The sequence below is a fragment of the Arachis hypogaea genome, chromosome 12 (assembly GCF_003086295.3).
Source record: "Arachis hypogaea cultivar Tifrunner chromosome 12, arahy.Tifrunner.gnm2.J5K5, whole genome shotgun sequence".
In the NCBI taxonomy this organism is placed as follows: domain Eukaryota; kingdom Viridiplantae; phylum Streptophyta; class Magnoliopsida; order Fabales; family Fabaceae; genus Arachis; species Arachis hypogaea.
In genome coordinates, this window is record NC_092047.1 from 12,010,617 (window position 1) to 12,034,844 (window position 24,228).

The following is a 24,228-nucleotide window of genomic DNA, read 5'->3' on the forward strand; positions in this document are numbered from 1 at the left end:
ACCTTAACTTTCCTAAGATAAAGGGACGGTTATCCTCCTTAAAAGGTGGAGCTACTCCAACGGTTGCTATGAGTTCACCCCTATAAATACACTGACACCCCTCAGGTATCTCTAAGTTTCCATACTCTCTAAACTTGCTTAGACCCTTGCTGACTTAAGTATCGGAGTGTCTTTGCAGGACCACCCCCATTCATTCACACGCACACAAGTCGGGCGGGGGCTCTCAGACACAAGCCTGGTCAGAGGACCCTTCCTTCAAGCGATTAGGCCAACCTCATAAGTTCAACCCATTAATCTCCGATTACCCATCGTAACAGGAGTAATTCTAAATATTATAGGAAAAGACTTTGATGAATCTTCTACGGTGGTCTCGAAAATACTTTCACATGATGTATTATTGTTACTGCCATAGTACGATACATCAATATTTAACTTAATATAATTCTCTTGTGGAGATATTCACTTAATGAGGGGTTCTGACTTTGAATTAGTCTTGAGATGAGGAATACTCAGCTCTATACAATTAAAAATCTCATTGATCCTAGTTTTCATAATAGCAATGGTGGATGCTAAGACAGTGATTTTACCTTTAAAAACCAATTTATTACGAAAGTATTAGAGACGAATAAAAACTCCAAACAAATAGGATCATTGATCCTTGGTAGAGGGATTGATGATAAAACAATCTTTGAGATTGTGAGTGAAGAAATTAGTATTCTTCTTGAAAGGATTAATGCTTGCTAAATCACAGTTGTAAAGGAACAATCCTTAAGAATATGAAGAGTTGTCTCTTCATCCTAGCCGCATTTTGGACATTTTGTTGAAGTGTTCGTATGTCTTTTACGTCTCTCTATTTTAGAAAGGATGGCGTTCTGATTTGTTAGCCACATAAATGATCTAATCCTTTTTAGGTCCTTCTAATTCCAAACTAGCTTGAACATCCACTCATGGTAGTAACGACTTCTTCCAGCGAGTTGTAGCAATCTTCAAAGTGAAACTACCATAAGAAGAAAGATCACACCATTTCTACCTGAGTTATTCCAGGGAGACGGAGGGGGATGCACAAAATCTGATCAACCAACTCAGCTAGCAGCCAACTCCTTAGACTATCTTTATCCCATTCACCTGAAATAGATAAGAAATCATTTAGAGATACATTCAAATCACTAGAGTCTAGAGGTTGGATGACATGCTTTTTCAGCTTTCCAACTTTAGGAACCCAGTTATTTTTCGAAAGTTGATCTTTTCGCCATTGCCGATATGCCACGTGGAGTTCCTTTCCACATCATTCCAAGCTGCACAAACTCCTTTTCAAAGATTGGACTCGTTCATTTTCCTTCTGACATCTGGGATAATGTCATTTTCACATCTGTACTTGGCTCTCAGAGCTCTAACCCACAAGTTATCTTTCATTTCTACTAGCTCCAACTGATCTTCATCATAAAAGCTCGATTAAGAGAACTAGCATGTTGAATTCCCAAGCCACCAGCAACCTTTGGTCTTGACACTTTTTCCCAATTTAGGAGATGCATTTTCTTTGACTACTCTGAAGTACTTTGTATAAAGTTCCTACATTTTCGATCAATAATATTACAAGTAGATATCGGTAAAGTAGCAGTTTGCATAGTATAACTAAGAATAGTAGAAATGATAGATCTCACTAGGGTAGTTCTTTCTGCTAAGGACAACGAGGAGGCTTTCCAATTATTGAGACTTGAGTTCATGGTGTCAATGATCCCCTAATAAGTATCCTTGTTAACCTTAAAAGAGGAACCCCAAGATATTCCCCAAATTTTCTGTTCCAGCGAATTGAAAGTCTTTACTAATCTCAGTACGAAAACATTATGATGATACACATTATTATAAAAATAGATTTTGGTCTTTTCATTATTGACTCGCTGCTTAGAACTAACACAAAAATCTTTTAACACATTGCTTATCATCTCAGCTTGTTCCATACTAACCTCGGAGAAAAGGATAAGGTCATCGGCAAAGCATAAGTGAGAGAAGTTAGGACCACCACTGGTTAAGTGAATCAGTTTTTAAAGATTGTGTTCAATAGTCACATTAATAAGTTGAGATAGCCGCTCCATGCATAGCACAAAGATATAGGGGGAGATAGGGTCTCCTTGACAAATGCCTCTAGAGGAAAAAAATTCATCCAAAACTTTTTCATTCCACAAGACCCTCATCCTTGCAGTAGTGATACTAGTATAGACTAGATGGATAAAGTGTTGGGGAAGGCTAATATCCTCCAAAGTGTCTTTGATAAAACTCCATTTCAATCAATCATACGCTTTTCAAGATTAATCTTGATCGCCATCCATCCCTTTTTTTCCTTTCTTATTTCTCATTGAGTGAATGTCCTCTTGGGATATGATAATATTATCTGAACCATGACGACCCAAAACAAAGCTGCATTGATTGGGAACTACTAACTTTTCCATCACCCTCCTTAGTCTTCTAGACAAGATTTTCTTAATAATCTTGTAAGAAACTTTACACAGACTAATCGACCGCATTTTCTTCAGGGAGGTAACTGATTCTACTTTCGAGATAAGAGTAATAAGAGTTTTACTAATCTCTTCCACTTTTTAGGGAGTCACAAAAATACCTTTAATCAAATTGCAGAGGTCAGCCCCCTCTCTTTCCTACTTACTTTGATAGAAATCTGCTTGGATACCATCTTTACTCGGGGATTTAAGGGCCCCATGCTAAACAACAATTCTCTGATTTTTTCAATGGAGGTATTGAAGACAACAAGCTCAGAATGACTAAGTGAAGAAAACACATCTTTGAGGATAAAGGGAACATTTGGCATATCATTTTTATATAAATTTGTATAACAATTAGTGGCCATTACCTCAAGAGCCATCTTTTCCAAAATCCAGCAGTTACCATGCTCATCTTGAAGAGTTTCAATTTTATTTCTTCTTCTTCTAGTTGTAGTTTTACCGTGAAAGTGTTTTGGTATTTTTTTCTCCAAATTCAATCCATTTGTATCTAGATTTTTGGAACCAAAGCAACTCTTCTTGCTCCAGAATTTTCTGATACTCTTTTCACAAATTTATTTGTAGTTTCTCTAAAAATTTATTACTACTGGTATTGAGACTATTAGTGATCTCATGAAGTCTCCTTAAGATGCGGTTCTTCCTAAAATGAATATTCTTGAACACGTCGTGATTCCAAACCCTTAGAGCTTTTTGGAAGTTATAAATACAGTTTTCCAAAAGTCCTTGTACTCTTAATTATTGCTAAGAAAATCTTCAAAGTTAGAATGATTTAACTAGGCTGCCACAAATCTAAAAGGTATGTACCTCTATTAGGTGCAAGAGTAGGAGCAAAGGTCAGAAGGAGGGGAGTGTGATCAAATTTTAGCATAGAGAGGTGTTAGATTCTAGCTTTAGAAAAGACAATTTTCCAATTCAAATTACAGAGGCCTCTATCTAGTCTCTCCACAAGGTCTCTCCTTTTCTAGGTAAAAGGCTATCCAACATAACCCAGATCCAGTAACCTACATTCAGAAATGCAATCCTTAAAATCAGAACACGCTCTATGATACTGCAGTACTGCCCCATGGCGCCACCTTTGCTTTCATAATCATGCATCAGAGAATTAAAGTCTCCCAATAGGCACCAAGATAAACTGATATCGAATTCCAGAGTTCTCAAATTATTCCACAAAGTTTTGCGCAGGAGTCTCTGCGAACTGCCATAAATAGTAGTGAAAAGCCAAGAAAGAGATGATCCGCTAGCTAATTGAAGATGGATAAATTGCATATTGTGACATAAGACATCTACACTCCAGATACCCTTATTACATAAATACCAAAAACTACCAAAATGCCCTTTCGCTTCCACAATAAAACTCCTATCCAAACCCATTTTATCACGAACAGCTTTTCCCTTATCACCACTGATGTGGGTCTCAATCAAAATAATAAAACTAGCATTGTAATCTCTTTCGAAGTCTCTAATCAGAGATGAAAAATTCTATTCTCCAACACCACGGCAATTTCAAACCAGAAAATTCATGATAACTAATGAAAAGGAGAAAGAGGTCGAAAGACCTAACCAAATTAAACTTTAGCAGTCACCTTTCTAGCATTACCACTTCTTTCTGGAGACATCCGCTCTTTTTCCTTCTGGGTGCCTCTCAAATTCTTCGTACTTTCATCAGGAGGTTTTTCTGTCGGAACCACTTTGTCCTTGAGCATTGCTTTACCAGACGTATTCCCTTGCTCAGTAGAAGTGCTGGGAGCCTCACACATGGGAACTTGGTTCTCGGGCCTGCTCTTCAGCATTTTAGAGACATCAAAAGCTTTCCATTGTTGATTCTGCATAATTCTCATAGTCTCAAGCATGTCTATTTCCATGGGTTCCACCTAATAATTTTTGGAACGAGAGGTGCGAGGGAGGAGCTTTGATGTAGAAGAATAAGAAATGATAGGAGTTCTTTCCAGTTTCCATTACCTTCTCAATAAGTTTTTGTTTGGGCTTGAAACGTTTTCCTGAAAAAATTGGCCTAATCTTAGTTGTCATATGATTTTTTGTCCTTTGAAGATTTTTTCCTGCTCAAATTCTTTTTTGGATAGACATTGAACTTTCCATTTTCACATGGGCTTGGGTCTTAGTTGGCTCACTATGCATGGTGGCATCTTCATGTGATTTCTCATGTTTTTCCATTTCACACGCATCATCAACGTTATTCTCAAATAGGACATTGAATCAGGATCCTCTTTCCATATTATGTTTAGGTATTGACAATTTTTTCTCTCTACTATGATGGGATTCAATCCTACTCGAAACCACCTTCTTATCCAGATTACGTTTCTCTTGATTCATTCAGATGTACCGTTTCACCATCATCTAAGGCCGAAAATCTGGAGAATTTTAATTAATGTGCTAGTATCATGTCCAGAATTGGGATCTTTGATATTGTCAATCTTATCATTAATGGAGGCAAGATCCTGGCTAATTTTATTCCCTTCGATCTCAACAATCGTCTCCTCCTCCCAATGGGTGGCTGGGCTAGCCACCACCTTAGTACATTATTCAAAATGGTGGCCATACTTCTCACAATTGAAGTAGATAAGATGCAATCCTTCATAATCAACATTGGGAGTCCTTCCCAAAACCAATATCCTTGGCAACAATTTATTGGTTATATCAATTTCAATGCATATTCTAGCAAATTTTCCTCTAAGATGGATAGAGATAGCATGATCTATTTTTATCATGGTCCCAATAGCAGATCTCACCTGCCATAAGAAACATTTGCTATGATGTTCAATAGAAATATTTGGAATATAATACAAACCCAAGCCACTAGAGAACAGTCTTTCTCATCTAAAAAATGAATCAATAAATAATCACGATCCATATCAATAACACTAATCATACCTTACTTTACCTAATCTCTATTGAGTCGCTGCTCCAAAAAAACCAGATGTACTCATTTGTCAAGTACTTTGACAATAAGCGTCACTTGCCATGACTTGTACCATTCATCAAATTCTTTCTTAAATACAGAAATCACAGGACAAGGATCAAACGATTTGTCCCGTTTAGTGGGATCCTCCTCCTCTTTATACCACTGGTCTTCCGGATTAGGAGAGTCCTCCGTAACCATGTTTTGGTTGACATCACTCCTTTGGTTCTTGATTTCAAAGATTGACAAAAGTAAATTGTTATACGATGATTTTTGTGTTGTGGGAGATTCAACTATTTTCTCTTCTGTTATCCCCATGCTATCATCGTTATCATTGATATCAATGATCTCTCGTGCTTTAACCTTCTTTGTGCTATGTTCCACTTGATCTATCTATATTCGTGGACATATTCAATTCAATTCAATATGTTAGATTTTTGTATACTTCATGCTTTTCATTTTAAGAATAAAATAGAGATTTGAGACCAATAAAGCTCTTTTATTTAAAAGTGAAGAAGTGAGTAATTAAAATGAAAAAGGTAAGAATTTACTCACTTTTAAATCAATATTTTACGTGCTATAATTTTTAAAAATGTTATTTGTATACTAAAATTAATTACTAATGTATTTTTGTATAAATATATGTGTAATTTAAATTATTTTTAATGTATATTTGTATTCTAATATATATTTTATATTAATAATTAATTTTAATAACTAATTTTAGTATACACATAGTATAATTGTATAAATTTAATTATAATTAATCTCAGTTTTATCATTTTACAATTCTTTTTATGTTAGAAGATGTTTTGCATGAGGCACTCATATATTTTATGGAGTAAGCTAAGAAATTTTTTATTCCACAAAATGATCTTATTTATTAAATTAAAAAAAATTAGAGAGAGAAAAATAGGAGGTACACAAATTGTGTAAAAGAAGAAAAATCTTTTTCCATAAGAAAAAAAAATCTCATGCACCTTTATTTGTGAAAGAAAAATTTATAAGTAACATTTCTTTTTCTTTTTTTTTTTTACCTTCTTTCAATGTGTATATTTAAAACTTTATCTATCTATTTATAATATATTAAAAAATATACAATTTACAATCATTTCTAAACATTCACGTTACTCTATTTTGTTACATAATTTTTTTTTAGGTGACATTCTTAGATATTTGACATTATTTTATTTCATCACATAATTTTTTTCTTAGATAACATAATATTCTTTAATTTACGAAATGATACTAAAATTCTTTTTCCTTCATTTACTTTTTTTGAGATAAGAGAAATTAAAGTAATTCTATTATCGTTCTTAGATATTTCACGTCATTTCATTTTTTCATATAAAATTTTTCTTAGATAGCATATAATTTTTCCATATAATATTCTTTAATCTACATAATGATACTAAGTTTTTTTCCCCTACTCTATGTACTCTTCTTAAGAAAATTTAATGATGATAGGTTATGAAAAAAAAGTTAACATTAGCAATACTTATTAAAATTTATTTAAAGGATAATTATTTCAAATAAATTTTAAAAAATCACAAGAAAAAGTTTATATGTGCTAATTTATTCCTTTAATATGAAATATCGTTACTTGGAAAAAAGAATTTAAATTGAATTTTATCATAAAGATAATCTTAAACAAGAGACCATAAATTTAGCACAATTATAATATTAAAATTTCTCAAGAATAAGAGAGAGTTCTCTACAATGTGTTAGTATATATTTTTCACTCATACTTAATATTTTTTTATTATGTCACATTATACTTTTTTTCAAGGTGGCATAATCTAATTTTTTTTTTTTTTACATTATGACTTAGAATTCTTCTTATATTTTTATATTACTTTTTTTATATTTATTTTTTTAGGTTACTATATTTTTTAATATTAATACCATCATCTATATATAATATATGTAATTATGCTATAAAATAATTTATTTATATAATCACATTTAGAATATCATAGTAATTAAATAGCATTTATGTAATCAACTTATTATCAATTCATAATTTTCACATTTATTCTAAGCATTTAATCTTAATATTATTTCTCTTTAATAAATATAATTAAATTATAAAATTTATTTAATTCTTTCATATGAATTCCATATCTTTTCATTCTTCTTTATAAAATTAATATTTAGGCTTATTTTTCATATTATTTTTATTCTTTATTTTTATTAAGTTACTCATTGCCTTCAATATTAATGTTATTTTTTTAATAAATATAAATTAAATAATAAAATTTAATTCATTCTCTTCTTTCATATTTTTTCTTATATTTATTATATAATTTAATATTTATTTCATCATTCTTTATATCCTCTTATATAATCTCATATTTTATGCTGATTTCATTAATTGATTTTAGTGTAAACGTAGAATAGTGGTTACTAATATCATGCCTCTTATTGTTTCTCTTCTATTCTTAACGTAACCATAATTCTTCTTTAAGTTTTCTAATTAAATGATGATAAACTCCCTAAAACACTAGAATGTATAATGTTTTTTTACATTATTTTAGTCATTTTTTTTAAGTTTTATTGTATTCATTAGTTATATATTATCCTTGTCACTTATATATTACTTTTATTTTTCTTTTAACTATTTATATAGTAGTTGTAATAATATTGTTAAAAATATATTTTTTCTTGATTTATAAAAAATAAAATTAAAAAATTAAATATTATTTAATTGTTAACTATTAAAATATTATATTTATATTTATATATATATTATCTAATAGTTTTATCTTTGTAATATAATATTTAAATATAGCTAAAAATACTATAAAAGTAATAAAATAGAGGTTACTACGTACTTAAAATGAATAAAGATAAATATAATTATATGAAGTTAAATAAATAAACTTCAATTCAATATTTGCATAATTTTACTTATAGTCCACTTTATATATAAATTTTTTGTTTTAAACTATTTTATATATTTTATAAAAAGTATATATATTCATCTTAAGTTTTATCACCAAAAATACATTTTAGTGTTAAAACTTGGTTTGGTAAAATTTTTACTTTTTAAAAGTATAGTATTTATGTTTGGTAAATCAAATTAAAAAAGACTTTTAATAACACAAGTAAAAATAATTACATTTAATAAAATAACTTTTAAAATTTAAAAATACTATAAAAGACATAAATTTAAATGTTAAATTTAAAATATATGAAGTTATATTAGACTTCTAAATTTTTTAAAAAATTTCATCTTAAATATTTTTAAAAATATTTTGATCTTTTAAAAATTACAAGTACATGATTTTTTATTTAATAAACACAAAATGAAAAACTTGTGCTTTTATCAAAGCAAGTCTAAATTAAATTAAAGCCCAACATTGCAATATTATGATTTTGATGAGTTACTGTTACTAGTTTTGTTCGTGATGCCAACTTGCAAATAGCAATGCAAGCATTTCTTTGGCGATCTCTCTTTGTTGGTTTGATTTTGTGACATTTGACTTAGTTGTTGTTTTTTGCTATTGCATTGTGAACCACACAACAGGTTACCATCTTTCCAAATTTGAAGAGTATTAAAATGAAAAGCATGAAGAGTTTGAGTGGGATATGCAATAATGAATTTGAACTCCCAAAAGACTCTTTTGAAAAGTTGGAGAGCCTAGCCATTGATGAGTGTCATAAACTGGTCCATGTTTTCACTTCTAATGTGGTGGGAATATTTCAGCATGTAAGCAACTTAAGCGTTACTAATTGTAAGTCAATGAAAGCTATATTTGAGGCAGCAGCTTGGGAAAAGAAGCGAACTTCTAAGGATGCAACACCCAAGTTGCAAGATGTTCATTTTGAATCACTTCCAAAATTAGAGCATATGTTTAACATGAAGAAAAAACAGCTTCAAGAGATTCTTAAGTTAAACAATTTGCATAAGATATGGGTTCAAGATTGTAAAAGGTTGGAAAACATATTTTCTGCTCCTGTCGCTAAAACACTTGAAAATAATCTTGAAGAGCTTGTGGTCTCGGATTGCTCTCAATTGAGGGAAATTGTTTCCAAGAAAGAAGATGCCAGCAGTCTTACTGAATTGAACTTTTTGAAACTTGCAACCATCAAATTTTTGAGACTACCAAAATTCAAGGATTTCTATCCAGGAGCTTATGGAATAAATTTTTCAGCACTCAACAACTTGTCTATTGAACAATGTGACAACTTGGAACCATTCAAAGAAGAAGAAATCATAGATGAACAAAAAAAGCCTGCCCTCTTTCCTGAAACGGTAATAACATTACCTTCAAACTCTTATTTCTATTGTTATTTCATAATAGCAGAAGAAAAATAAATTAGAATAAAATAAAATTGATTAGATTCAATGGGCGTGGTTGTAAATTAAACTCTTTTACATTATCATCAAATAAAAATGTCCCTGAGGTTTGAGAGAAAATTATGGGTCTAAGATGAGTATATATATATATATCTTATGCTCTATTATTAATTACTAGGGACATGTTTTGTTTATTCTTTTTTGGATTTAACCTTCAACCATTGAAAAAAAAATTTCATGATCGCATGAAATTTTACAAAGTCAAAATATCGTCACAATTAAACCCCAATTAAAATGACGTAGAATACGTGTATGAATTTGCATTTTGATATATTTAACTTCATGCATGCTAAATTAATTTTTCTGTGATGATTTATTTCATGTAGGTAATGAACAATTTGAAGTCAATTCAAGTTGAGTCGAGACATGCAACGTCATCGACTAACTATGATTATCGAAAGGATAATCTAGAAGAGCTTCAATTATCTGGACTGAAAGATACTAAAATTCTGTATTCTTTCCTTTATAGCAATCCTAATATGAAGAATCTATGCTTGAATAATGGTTCTTTTCGAGAATTGGTGCCTCTTGAAAGGCTTGCTAAGATTGAAAGCTTAGGAGTTGTTCCACAGCTGAAAAGCTTGAAGCTAACATATCTACTTTATCTTGAGAACATTGGCTTCGAAAGAGACCCCATTCTTCAAAGGATAGAGTCATTGGTTTTTCAAAAATGCCCAAGTTTGAAAACCATAGCACCTTCTGATGTATTTCTCTCTAACTTGACAAAGCTTGAAGTGGTTGACTGTAAAAGATTAAAATATTTAATGTCACCATCAACTGCTAGCAGCTTGGGTCAACTCAACACCATGAAGGTAATTAATTGTGAATCTCTTGAGGAAATTGTATCAGAGGAAGGACAAGAAGGAAGAGAAGAAGATAATAAAGACAAATATGACATCATTTTCAAACAACTGACGACAATTGAACTTGTGTCTCTCAAGCGCCTTGAAAGCTTTTGCAGGTCCAAGAGTTGTGCGTTTCAGTTTCCATCATTAGAGAAATTTGTGGTGAGTGCTTGTCCCAAATTGAAAAGTTTCTCCCAAGAAGAACACATGGAACCACTGCCCAAGTTGGGAAAAGTATATGTTGTCCATGAAAAAGACAAGGTGGAAGCGTACTGGACAAACAATTTACAAGAAACAATACGAGATATATTCAACAAAAAGGTATTGTCTAAATAAATTATTTGACTCGAATAAGATTGTTTGAATTAGAGGTAAAGAATAATATAGGAAATATAATTGTAAATTTAATATAATGACAGATATTTTTCAAAGGCATGGAGGAATTAAGTGTTTCTGATCATCCTCATCTACAACAACTATGGACATGCAAAGAAGCAGGCCTTCAACAAGAATTGTTTAACAATTTGAAATCTTTGAAGCTGAGTGGTTGTGAGTTCGAACCATACGCAATTCCATCAAATGTTCTTTTTAGTTTCAAGAACCTAAAAGAATTGGAAGTGTATAGCTGCGACAAAATAACAGGGATTTTTGAAATGAATGATACTAAGATCAAGGAAACATCGTTCCAACTGAAGAAGCTAACTTTGATATCGCTTCCAAATGTGAGACATGTGTGGAACCCGGAAAAACAAGGAATTCTCAGCTTCAAAAGTCTACAAATAGTGACTGTCAATGGCTGTGAGGATTTGAGAACCCTATTTCCTATAGCCTTGGCCAGAGATCTTAAGAAGCTTGAGGAACTTCATGTTAGATCTTGTGATGAGTTACCCAACATTGTTGAAGCAGAAGAAGCTGGAACTGTTGATGAAAATCTTGTGTTTCCTTGTTTAACCACATTGGAATTGTGCTATTTGCCAAATCTTACAGGCTTTTGCTCTCAGAAGTTTACTCTGGAATGCCCTAAGTTAAATTGCTTAGAGGTATATGATTGCAACGATCAACTGGAGCTATTTCAGAGTCAACGAGACGAAAACCAAAACAGCACTTCAACTGCTAAGCAACCACTTTTCATGAATATAAAGGTAAATAATTTATATTGTTATTTATTATTTGTTATAATATCCTCTAAGGTGAAAGTATTTTATTATAACAACTTTTGAGTTTCATTATTCTATTTTAATAATGATTAACTTTTCATTTTATATTTATGAGTCATTTTATTTTATAGGATTTAGATCTCATACTAGTATTTTTACTCCTAAATTTTTTAAAATTACGTTCTACTTTGTTCTGAAAGTATAGATTATGCATGGCACAAAAGATTTATAAAATCAAACTATTTTTACAAAAAAACGTTGTAAATTGACAAAAGTCTCTGGCTAAGAAGACCAAGGTATCTGTAGATAAAAAATCAAATAATAAAATTTTTAGTTATTATTTTTATATGAAAAAGTCTAATTTTTATTAATAATTAATTTTAACATTCGTTATCTAAAATTTAAAATAATTTAACGTGTATACTTTTGCATTTAATTAGGTGTTACCTATTAAGTTTGTTGCACAAATAGAGAGAGAAAGATAAAGATGAAGAATTAGAGTGAGAGTGAGAGTTTGTTAATTTTAGAAGGAACATTTTTATTTTAATTATAAAAAAATATCGGATAACATATTTTGATTTGTCGTAAAGTAAAAATAGTAGAGAGAAGTAGAAAAATGGAGAGAGCTAGATGAGAGAATTTAGGAAGGAAGTTTATTAATTTAAAAAAAAAATATTTTCTCTCAATTTTAATAAGAAAGTGTCATGTGTCATATGTCATATTTGATTATTAAATTAGATAGTAATATATGATACATAATATATGTATATTTCAATTTTAATTTTAATATTTTAATTTTAATGCAATTAAAGAATGTCATGTTATACATTTTGATTGTCAAATTAGTAATTAGTCATTAATATTGATAATGATATATAAAATAAATAGAGTAGTTGAAAGAATGAGAGAAATAGAGAAAGGAAGAGGAAGAACAGGAGAACTCTTTAATTTTGGATGGAAAAATTTGTTTCAATTGCAATGAGGGAGTAACATGTGGCACATTTTGGTTGTAAAATTAGTAAAGATGATGGAGGAATTTTATAATTTTGGAGGGAAAGATTTAATTTCAATAATAATGAGAGAGTGACATGTAGTACATTTTTGTTATAAAATTAGTAAGGAGGAGAGAAAAATTTCTTAATTTTAAAAAGAAAGATTTAATTCTAATTATAATAAAATAATGACATGTGACATATTTTGGTTCTAAAATTAGAGATATATAATAGATTTATATTCTTAATGTTACTTGCACTATTTCAAAAATAAATAGTAACTTAAAACTCATTTTATCAATTATGTTGAATGACATACACACTTTTGAATTTGAAAAGAGTATTCGATAAATACTCATTTTTTTTTTTATATTTTCTGATGTGAAAAAAACATTATTGTATGTTTTTCACTTTCTTTTAATTTTTTTTCTCTGTTTTCTAATGAAGAAGTCTGCAAATTAAATTTTGTTTTAAATGATTGTTTATATAATTAATCATATAAAATTAATTTATGCGCTTTTAGATTATTTGATTAAAAAGATATTAATACTTATTTGAGTAATACACCAAAAGTTAGTTTTATTAAAACCTAAACCATATATGATAATTACAGTAAAGTATTTTTATTTCCTACATTTAGGGTTAATTTTAATGTTATTTCTAATGTCTAAATCGTTCTATTTAAATTCTTAACATTTTAAAATTGACTCAATATTTTCTTGTCATTAGGGATTAACAGAGTTGACGGCGGGATAAAATAGAAACGATTTTAAAATATTAGGGACTTAAATAGGACAAAAACGTTGGAGATAAAAACGATACATAGAAATAAATTTTAATTTTATTCTTTAATAATATCAATTTTTTACTGTACATAGTTATTCAATTATTTTTTAATTACATCTAAATAAATTACACTTAATCATATTACTTTTATTCTAAATAAATTTATTTTTTTATAATTTTACTCTTAAAAATTTTTTATTCTTTATGAAATATTTGTAGAATGATATTAATAGTTTAATACTTATTTGAATAATACACAAAAAGTTAGTTTTAGTAAACCTTAAACCTAAATCCTAATGATAGTTATTTTGTAAACGCTATATAATAATTGTCTATATCTAAAATAATTGATACTTATTAGAGTCAATGGGCTAACAAATTTACAATTTTGAAATAATTAGTTGTTACTTTTTATAATCCTAAGCTTCAAAAAGTTATTTATACTTATCAACCGTTTCTGTCATAGGATATTTCCAAGATGGAAAATTTGACTCTGAATTGGAGACACACTCAAGCTTTAAGTTCATGGTTGACAAAATTGAATAACGAAAATCTTGAGAGTTTGAATGAACTTTCCCTTCTTGATGATGATGAGAAAAGGAACTCTAATGTGCCAGTTGAATTATTTGAGAAGACACCCAACTTGGAAACGCTGCGAGTAAGCTTTTACTGTGATGAAAACCTCAAAAATATATTTCCCTCCCATGATGAAGCTACTAATAAGGAGATTCTTGGAAACGTGAAAGAATTGAAGCTATCCAACTTAGATGAGTTGAAATCCATCAGTGGAGTAGAATTCTTGTCAAAGCAACTGCGTCTATTCGATGTTTATTATTGTCCAAAATTGACAACAATATTGCTACAATCTTGCTCCTTTCTGAAAGAACTGCACATACAATCGTGTGATGCAATGCTGCGTCTATTCACATCTTCAACAGCGAAAATGCTAATACACCTTGAGGAGTTGCAAGTTCAGAGTTGTGAATCATTGAAAGAAATCGTGGGGGAAGAACAGCAGAGTGCTATGACGGAAGACGAAGTTGAATTTAAGCAGCTAGAGAGGATAACCCTTCGATCTTTGGAAAGCCTGGAATGCTTTTATTCAGGGAATGTCACTCTGAAGTTGCCATCTCTCATTCAACTGGACATTGTGAATTGCTCCAAGATGAAAGTTTTCTCTCATGGAAATGTCGGCGTTTCTAGAAGCATTCAAGTTTCTTACAACTACTCCAGTGATGATTTGGTCTTCCTCCGTGATCTTAATAATGCCGCTCTAGTAGTATTGCAGTCTCTAAGTCAGGTAATAAATAAGGATTGGATTTAGATCCTCTAAAGTTTGAATTTCAGGTTAGAGACTTCTACCCTTTAATAGTTTCTCTTTCATATTTATTTTTGGTCTCACCTATAAAATAAATGGTGAGAGATTATATTTTACTCTCTAAAGTGAAATTCAAGTTTTAGAAGATCCAAATCCAATAAATAAAAACCCTTCTCCAAATAAAATTTTACTATGTGCCACTTTGAAATATTTTCCTTAGAAAGTTAAACACTTGGTTATATTTAACTAAGGCCAATTCTATATAGGGGTGTGTATGGGTAGAGTAAAATCGGGTTTGATGTGACCCAGATTCGCCTCGAAATATATACCGGACCTATTTATTAGACCTGAATTCGACCATAGATCCGATAAAACCTATACACTTTCGGGCCACGATTATACCGGGTAAAAATTGGGTGAAAATCGGGTCGTTAACATTAACATTACCTTGATACCTTCTTATAAGCTAGCATGTGAAAATATCTAAATTTTCAATACTCCAACCATTATTTGACATGATAAAATTCATTTAGAAAAATAAAACAAGAACTAACTCTTCTCTGAAATTAAAGTATAACCATAATCAATACTAATATTGTCTAATAACACCAAATATTTAAATAAAGACAAATAACACAATATTATGCATTAATCAGTCTAAAATCTTATGCATTTTAAATATAAAACATTAACTTATAGTCTTATAATAACTAATAACACAAAATATTAAGATTTACAATACTTAAATTCCACATAAGAATAGCCATCATCCATCACTAATAATAAAAAATATTAATTGTGTATAATGACCGGGCCACCAGGCCGATTTCGGGTGACCCGAGCCATGGCCCAGACCCGACCCGAAATAATGATCGGATCTATTTTTGAGACTCTTACCCGGCCCTAAACCCGGTGAAATCACACCAAATTAACCCCTAAAGTGTTTCGGGCCGGATCGAGTCTTCGAGTCGGATCGGACCATGCACACCTCTAATTCTATATTGTTTTTTATTTGGCATTTACTTTTTATTTAATTTATTTTTTATAGTAATTTTTAAATATTTTATTCTTTTATTTTTATATTTTAAAATTTAAAGTTAATATTTAATTTTTTTTAGTAATTAGACAATAATTTTTAGACACCATAATAAATACTTTTAACTAATTGATGAATAATTCATTTTGCGGCAATTTTAACTCAAAAATAGTATGGAAAAAACAAAAAAAAATAAATAAAAGAAACCATTAAATGAATTAATCAGATAGATTTTTAGTAATAAAATACTTGATGATAATAAAATAAATAATAAGGCTCATTTTTAAACACTCAAATAAAAGTATTAGTATTGTACTCTTTTTTAATTATATAAATTTGAATTTTTTATTTATTATTATTTATATCAGTGGTTTATATTATGATGGTTTTCAGTGGTTAAGAGAAGGGGGTTGAATCTTAACTCCTTTTTCACTTTAGAACACTTGCTAGTCTTTGAAACAACTTCTGGAAATTTTTTTATTTTTGTCTCGTCCCTAGCCACGAGACTTTTATTTTTGTCTCGTCACTTGGCACGAGATATTTTTCGGTTTTATCTCCTGTGCAGTAGAAACAGAAATGGAGTAGAAGAAAGAGAATATTACACCCAGATATATCCCGGTTCAGCTGCTAAGTGCAGTGCAGCCTACATCCAGTCTCCATCACAACAATGATGGAATTTCACTATAATCTTCTTTGATTACAGACTGTAAAGTGCTAACCCAACTTACAAGGGGATTCCCACAGAATCATGAAACACAACATAGATGAACAAAGGATCTCTATGGACATCTATGGCTTTTTCTTTTAATTTTGCACTCTCTGCCTTTTTCCGCTCTATGGCTTTTTCATACAAACCTCACTATTTGCCTTTTTCCATGAGACTCAAGACATGACAAAATTAAACAGAATAATACAAAACAGAATACATTGAAGGAGAAGAAAAACTGTTAGCTCAAGTAGCTCTGAGAATTTTGTGCCTTGCACTCTCACACTTTCTCCTTGTTTCAAGCCCTGGCTGTTCACCCTTACTTATAGGGAGAAGGCTCCACAGTTGAAACCAAACAAACCAAGCTAAGCTTCTTCTTCTTCAAACAGAACCGGTTCGGCCAGAGAGAGAGAAGAGATAACCCATGCAAAACCCAACATGCAATTACCTCTAGTCCTTCCTTGGTCATCAATCTTCATCAATCTGAGCCCTTCATCCTTGCCTTGCTCTCCAAGATGAACTTCTGGCCCTTGATGCTTCATGATGATGATAGCTTTATCTGCTCCAATCTCTGCCTCTTCCATCACGTAGCCACCCTAGCTACTTTCTGTGGTGGTTGAGTAGAATCAGAGACAAGCCATCCCTCCAAGATTTTCTCCTAGCTGGCCGAAATCTTCTTCAACCATTTTTTGTATGGAGAAGCCAAGATCTCATCACCAAATCTTACCATAAGTGATAAGAATCTCAGCCACTACATTTTTATGTTTTCTTTTTCTTGCCATCATTATAATGGTCTTTAGGCGTGCTTCTTCCTCTCTTCGGTATCTAGTCATGACTTCCATGGTTTGCTGTGTAATGACCGAATAGAGAAGAAAGAAATGAGAGAGAAGAAAGAGAAATTATGAACAATAATTAATGAAGCAAAGAAAGAGAATAAAGGTGAATTGATTTTCCACTCCCTTTGCTGAGCAACGTGTAGCTTAATGATGTCTATCAAATCAAAGTCCAACTCTCTCTCATGTTTCCAATGCATGTATTAACTTCACTTTAATGAAATTTGAATTCCACTAGAAATGGATTCTGTTGGAAGCTTGTAGCATATTTAAAAAATGGTTTTATTAAGTTAAAGAAATGCATTGTGCCCCCCGTTCCCTTTAGTTTCGGACCAGCCTCTTTGTTGGGCTTTTAATTTTGGTTTCCTGGCCCAAATTATCGTAAATTGCTTCAGCCAAAATAATTTAGACAATGTGTTCCAAGGCTGAGCTTCAATTAGCATATTTTGGGCTTGCCAATTTTCTTTTCTTTTGGCCCAAATCAATTTAGCCATAGTGATTAAGAATTTATATCTATGCTGAATATTTTTCATCAAATTGGGCTTGTAAATTTCTTTTACTTTCGGCCCAATTCATACCTACACAACAAAATAAATTAATTAACATATATTATATTAATAATTTTACTGTTAATAATGTTTGATCATCATCAATTTAAAATTAGAGTTTTTCAAACTCATCAATCTCCCCCTTGATGACAAACATTATTAAAAATTGAAATGGAAAGAAATTAAAGATTAGAGTAAAGAGTACTCCCGTTGAATATTTGAATTTCTCCCCCTTTCTAATTGTCACATGACTCCCCCTTAATATATACCAGTTTTACCAAGGGAAGCTCCAACTTGTAACAATTTTTATCAAGCCTAAGGCAACTATGTTATTCAACATATAAAATTTTGTAATGTTGAATAGCTTGATTTATGAGCAGAGTTGTATGATAATCAAAACTCATTTGTTATCAATAATTTGATTTTCTGCTCAATCACATACAAAAACAATTTTGTACAAACAAAACTTGATGTTACCTGAAGCTGTTTTTAAGTGATTTAAAAATATTTTTCCAATTAACAAATCAGAGAAAAAATAATTATAGTAAGGAAAATATTTCTAATCAAGCCTGATCCTTTTAAACCATAGCAATTTTCAAACTTCATGTTTATATCACAGTTTAAAGGAACTGTCAAAGAAAATCCAAAACAGCAATCATTTTATCAAGATAAGTCAAATGTATCAAAAACAGTAATCAAACATTTTACCAAGATAAAGTTAAATTACAACAAACATCAAAGCATCAAGCAAACATCAAAGCATCAAACATTAGTATTCATCAATAATCAAGATAGAACAAATGCATTATTATCAACATCATACATATAACCACAACAGAATATTGAAACTTAAAACAAAGGAGATCATGAATCCTCTCAAGGATTTCATCCCTGTTTTGTTAATTTCAATTTTCAGCATCATTTCTCCCCCTTTTAGCATCAAGGGGGCACTTGCAAAAGATGACATAGCAAACACAATATCCAAAGTATATCCAAAAGATCAATAGTGTTTCACAGTGTCATATATCTAGAACCAAAACAAACTACCATAGTATCTTATTGAGCCTAAACATGCCAAATACCAACGAGAATAAAAGAAACAGTGACTAATCATCAGACAGGTGAAACTCAGATTCCTCAGCCTCCTCTTCACTAGCAGCACCCAACTCCTCCTCAAGGCTCTCTAGCATCAGACTTACCCTCTCCTTGCACCTCATCCAAGCTCTCTCATTTTCATAGGCTAGCTTGCGTGCCGCCTTGTGGGATTGCGCCATGAGTTCTGACATGTTTGAAAATTCAGTGAGAATTTCCTTGATTGATTCGGTTGCCTTGGAGGACTCAGGCCGACTCTCAAAGTCACTATCCGAGGCTCCTGATTTCTTCCCCTTTGTTCCCTTCGTAGCTCCTCCTCCTTTGATCATAGATACCTTATTTTCTACAGCCTCATTTAAAAGATCAACTTTAAAATATTCAAAAATACTTGTTAAAAATATGCCATAAGACATATTCGCCTTTTTGGTGCTCTTAACTGATTCCCACATGTGTCTGATCATAATGTAACCAAATGATATAGGAGTATATGTAACAAGAGCAAAGAGTATGAGAGAGTCAGAGAATGTTACTCTATTATGGGATCCGCTTTGAGGGGTCAGGATGTGAGTGATGATCCTGTGAAGCAGAGAGTTGGTGGGACCGAGGGCTTTGTGGGACGGAGTTGTGCCATCTAAGCCAGATAAATTTTCATAGATGTGTTGGAGGACAATCCTATGGGTGACGCCGACCTGGGCGTCCCACTTCTCAGCCATATACGCCCTTGGCCTTTCTTCTTTGTAGCCTAGAGCCATCCCAAAGGTTACAGTGTCCAGAGTTATGTGAACCCTCTTCACATAAGAGTGAATGGTGCCATCAATCAGTCACATGTTGGCATAGAACTCACGTACCAAACCGGGGTAAACCGGTTTCTGGATGTAGAGCAGTGGTGTCCATTGAAGAGACTCAAACAGAGAAGACACATTGATCCCTTTGATGGTGAGTGAGTCGAGATTAACGAGATAGGTGGCACAGAGATGGCGTTTTTTCAGAACCTCCTTATGGAACTCATAGGAAGCGCAAGAGTCGAACCTAGACGGATTGTAGTGAGAGTGTGATTTGTGGAACTTGTTCTTGAAATCCAATGATTCCAAGTTTGCTGGCTCCCTGGTGTTATTCAAGGCAAACCCTTTGGTTTTCTGAGTACTCTTTCCGGGTGTGGTCCTTTTTGGTGGTGAGTGCGGCGGTGATGGAATGGAAGAGGTGTGCGATTCTTCTTCTTCAGGCACGGGAACCTTTTCTTTCTTCTTCCTTGAAGAGGTTTTCTTGGCAATGACTTTGGTTCTCATGGTGTCCGTGTGTTTGGATGGTGGTGAGGGAGAGGATGAAGATGTAGAATGAATATGGATGTGGGTGTAAGTTTGAGGTGTGGTCAGTTTTTGAGAGAGTAGAATCCTTTCACTTTTTCTAGGAGCAGTTTTCTTTTTCATGGTAATGAAAATGAAGAAGTGGGAGATAAAGGGATGAATAGGAACCGAATTGAGTGAGGGTGGAGGGAGGTTAGGACGCATTAAATGTGGAGGGAGAGAGAATATGAGGGAGTTAATGCACAAGGTGGGCGGTTATTACCCAAGGTGGTTTCCATTTATTTGAAATAAACTGAAAGGTGGTTTCCTAGAATCAAGGGATTAGTTGAGGGAAAGATTTGATTTGACACTATCCTCTTCCAATAAGATTTGATGAGACAACAAAAGAATTGTGATTTTTAAAAAAAAATGAGGAACTAACAAAACGGTCAGAGTGGGGTCAAGAAATTTTGGTGGGGCCCATTAGCGTTACTTTCTGCGCAGTCTCCTCCTTGATCATAGCCCATTCCACACGTTCTGTTTTTATCTCCTGCTTTCCTACGAGATAAAACTGAGTAGAATCAAAATTTCACAAATTATCAACAGAACTTAAATCAATCATTCCCAAGCTTTTTCTTAACGAACAGAATCTGTCTTCACAGAGGGATTTTGTGAAAATGTCAACAAGTTGGTCTTCAGACTTTACAAATTGAATATCAATAGTACCCTTTTGCACATGTTCTCTAATGAAATGATATTTTATTTCAATGTGCTTTGTTCTTGAGTGCAAAACAGGATTTTTTGAAATATTTATAGCACTCATATTATCACAAAATAAGGGTATACTATTGATCTTTAATTTGTAATCTTCCAACTGCGTTTTTAGCCAAATTAATTGTGAACAACATGCAGATGCGAAAATATATTCTGCTTCAGCTGTGGATAGAGCCAATGTGGCTTGTCTTTTGCTTGACCACATGTTGAGTGAGCTTCCAAGGAAGCAACACATGCCGGAGGTGCTCCTTCTATCCACTCTATCTCCCGCATAGTCTGCATCACAAAACCCTACTACACAAAACTCATAAGATTTTGGGTACCATAAACCATATTCACTAGTTCCCTTGATGTATCTAATGATGCGCTTAACGGCTGAAAGATGGGATTCCTTTGGGTGAGATTGAAACCTTAAGCATACACCCACACTTTGAACAATGTCCGGTCTAGAGGATGTAAGATACATGAGTGATCCTATCATACCTCTATACCTTGTTTCATCCACATCTTTTCCATCATCATCCTTTTCAAGTTTAGTGTTTGGATGCATTGGAGTTCCCATAGGTTTGGAATTTTCTAGGCCAAATTTTTTGATTAATTCTTTAGCATACTTTCCTTGGTGAATAAAAGTACCACTAGGAGTTTGTTTAATTTGGAGGTCAAGAAAGAAAGTTAGCTCTCCCATTAAACTCATTTCAAACTCACTAGTCATGAGTTTTCCAAACTCTTCACACAAGGACTCATTGGCCGATCCAAACACAATATCATCCACATAAACTTGAACTAGAAGAATATCATCATTAGATGCTTTAATGAATAAAGTTGTGTCCGTGGTACCTCTTTGAAATTGATTTTCCAATAAGAAGGCACTAAGCCTTTCATACCAAGCTCTTGGAGCTTGTCTAAGACCATAAAGAGCCTTAGATAGTTTGAAAATATGGTTTGGAAATTTTTTATCTTCAAAATCGGGGGGCTGAGCCACATACACTTCTCTATCAATAAAGCCATTAAGGAAAGCACATTTAACATCCATTTGAAACATTTTGAAACCTTTATGGGCAGCATAGGCAAGAAGAAATCTAATTGCTTCCATTCTAGCTACTAGAGCAAAAGACTCATCAAAATCTATACCCTCTTCTTGATCGTAACCTTGGGCCACTAATTTAACCTTGTTACGAACAACTTTTCCATCCTCACCTAATTTATTTTTGAACACCCACTTAGTACCCATAACTTTCTTACTATTCAGATGAGGTACTAGTATCCAAACCTCATTCTTGTCGAATTGAGCAAGCTCTTCTTGCATGGCTTTGACCCATGATGGATCTTCAAGAGCTTGTTTGACATTGTTGGGCTCCAATTGTGACAAGAGTGCAAAATTGCTTGGTTCAGATTGCCTTTTGGTTGAGGATCTTGTGGTTACACCTTGAGAGGGATCACCAATGATAAAGTCATGAGAATAACCCCTCATGGACTTCCATTCTCTAGGCTTCCGGATTGGTGTTGAACTTTGATGAGCTTCTGTGGGTCTCACTGTTTCAGTTTCTCTTGCTAGCTCAGGAGACAAAATGGAAATATCTCATCCATTCTGACGAGACAAAACTAGACTGGCAGATTCTTTATTTTGGGCAGATTTGGGATTTTCTTTGCTTGTTCCAGCTTCTTCACAATCTGATTCATTATCTATCACAGTATTGGGAATTAAATTAGAATCATAAAAAGTAACATGTATGGATTCCTCTATGGTCCTATGTTCTTTGAGATAAATCCTATATGCCTTGCTAGTGATAGAGTATCCAACAAACATACCCTCATATGATTTTGGATCAAATTTGCCAAGATTTTCTTTGTTATTAAGCACAAAACATTTGCATCCAAAAACATGGAAATACTTAAGATTTGGAGGGGTTCCTTTCCATAGCTCATAAGGAGTTTTCTTCAACCCTTTTCTAATAATGGTCCTATTCAAAATGTAACATGCTGTATTTACAGCTTCAGCCCATAGAAACTTTGGAACCTCATTCTCACATAACATAGCCCTAGTCATCTCTTGAAGGCTTCTATTCTTTCTTTCAACAACCCCATTTTGTTGAGGTATTCTAGGGCATGAAAAATTATGAGTAATTCCAAAGTCATCACAGAATTTTTCAAAGTCTTGGTTTTCAAATTCTTTTCCGTGATCACTTCTCAAATGGGCTACTTTTAAATCTTTTTCATTTTGAATTTTCTCGCACAGGGTTGAAAAAGCACGAAAAGCATCATTTTTATGAGCAAGAAAAAATACCCAACCAAATCTAGAGTAATCATCTACCACTACCAAACCATAGTGTTTACCTCCTAGACTTTGAGTTCTTGCATTGTTGGACCAAAAAGATCAATGTGTAACATCTCTAATGGCCTTTTGGTTGAAATTCCATCTTTTGGTTTAAAAGATGATTTTACTTGTTTACCTAATTGACAAGCATCACAAGTAAGATCCTTATCAAATTTGATATTGAAAATTCCTCTAACCAAATTTTTCTTTACTAGCTTAGAAATTTGGTACATGCTAGCATGACCCAAACTTTCTATGCCATAGCCATTTTTCAGATTCAAGAGAGGTAAAACATGTTACATTTTGTTCTTTCAAGTCCTCAAGAGTCAATCCATACACATTGTTGCATCTTTTAGCTTCAAATAAAATATCCCCAGTTTTTTTCACAAACAACCAAACACACAAACTTTCTAAAAACAACTTCAAATCCTAAATCACACAATTGGCTTACACTAAGTAAATTATGTTTCAAACCATTTACAAGAAGAACATCATTTATACAAGATGAAAAGCTTTTACCAACTTTCCCAACAGCCACTATCTTTGCTTTACCATCATCACCAAAAGTGACAAGTCCTCCATCATACTCATCAAGCTTTATGAAGAAGATTGTCTTTCCGGTCATGTGCCTAGAGCATCCGATGTCCATGTACCACATATTCTCCTTCCGTTTGGATGCTAAGCACACCTGATCTATGTGATCTGCCATGAGACAATGCTGTGACTTGGTCTCGGATTCTTCATCACTGTC

General features: G+C 32.4%; 2 protein-coding genes across 6 annotated transcripts in view; one reads left to right on the forward strand and one right to left on the reverse strand.

Moving 5' to 3' along the window:
• LOC112726863 (uncharacterized) overlaps nt 1-24,228 on the forward strand; it is a 72,382-nt gene that overhangs the window by 35,401 nt on the left and 12,753 nt on the right. For all 4 annotated transcript variants that reach the window (XM_072208799.1, XM_072208798.1, XM_072208800.1 and 1 more), the window contains 4 exons: nt 8,960-9,688; nt 10,120-10,959; nt 11,058-11,780; nt 14,040-14,873. In XM_072208799.1, the coding sequence (XP_072064900.1) occupies nt 8,960-9,688; nt 10,120-10,959; nt 11,058-11,780; nt 14,040-14,873 (3,126 nt within the window). The remainder of the gene's footprint in view (nt 1-8,959; nt 9,689-10,119; nt 10,960-11,057; nt 11,781-14,039; nt 14,874-24,228) is intronic.
• On the reverse strand, nt 582-4,515 carry LOC112726864 (uncharacterized). 2 transcript variants are annotated; one of them, XR_011868317.1, is made up of 2 exons: nt 4,097-4,515; nt 582-1,125 (listed from the first exon to the last, which is right to left on the reverse strand). XR_011868317.1 is itself a non-coding variant. In XM_025776402.3 (2 exons), exons 1-2 carry the CDS (start codon nt 4,373-4,375, stop codon nt 1,016-1,018), a joined length of 375 nt encoding a protein of 124 aa, XP_025632187.1. In that variant the 5' UTR covers nt 4,376-4,506; the 3' UTR covers nt 582-1,015. The 2 variants fall into 2 exon arrangements, 1 of the variants encoding a protein (XP_025632187.1); XM_025776402.3 differs by having other exon boundaries at nt 4,111-4,506.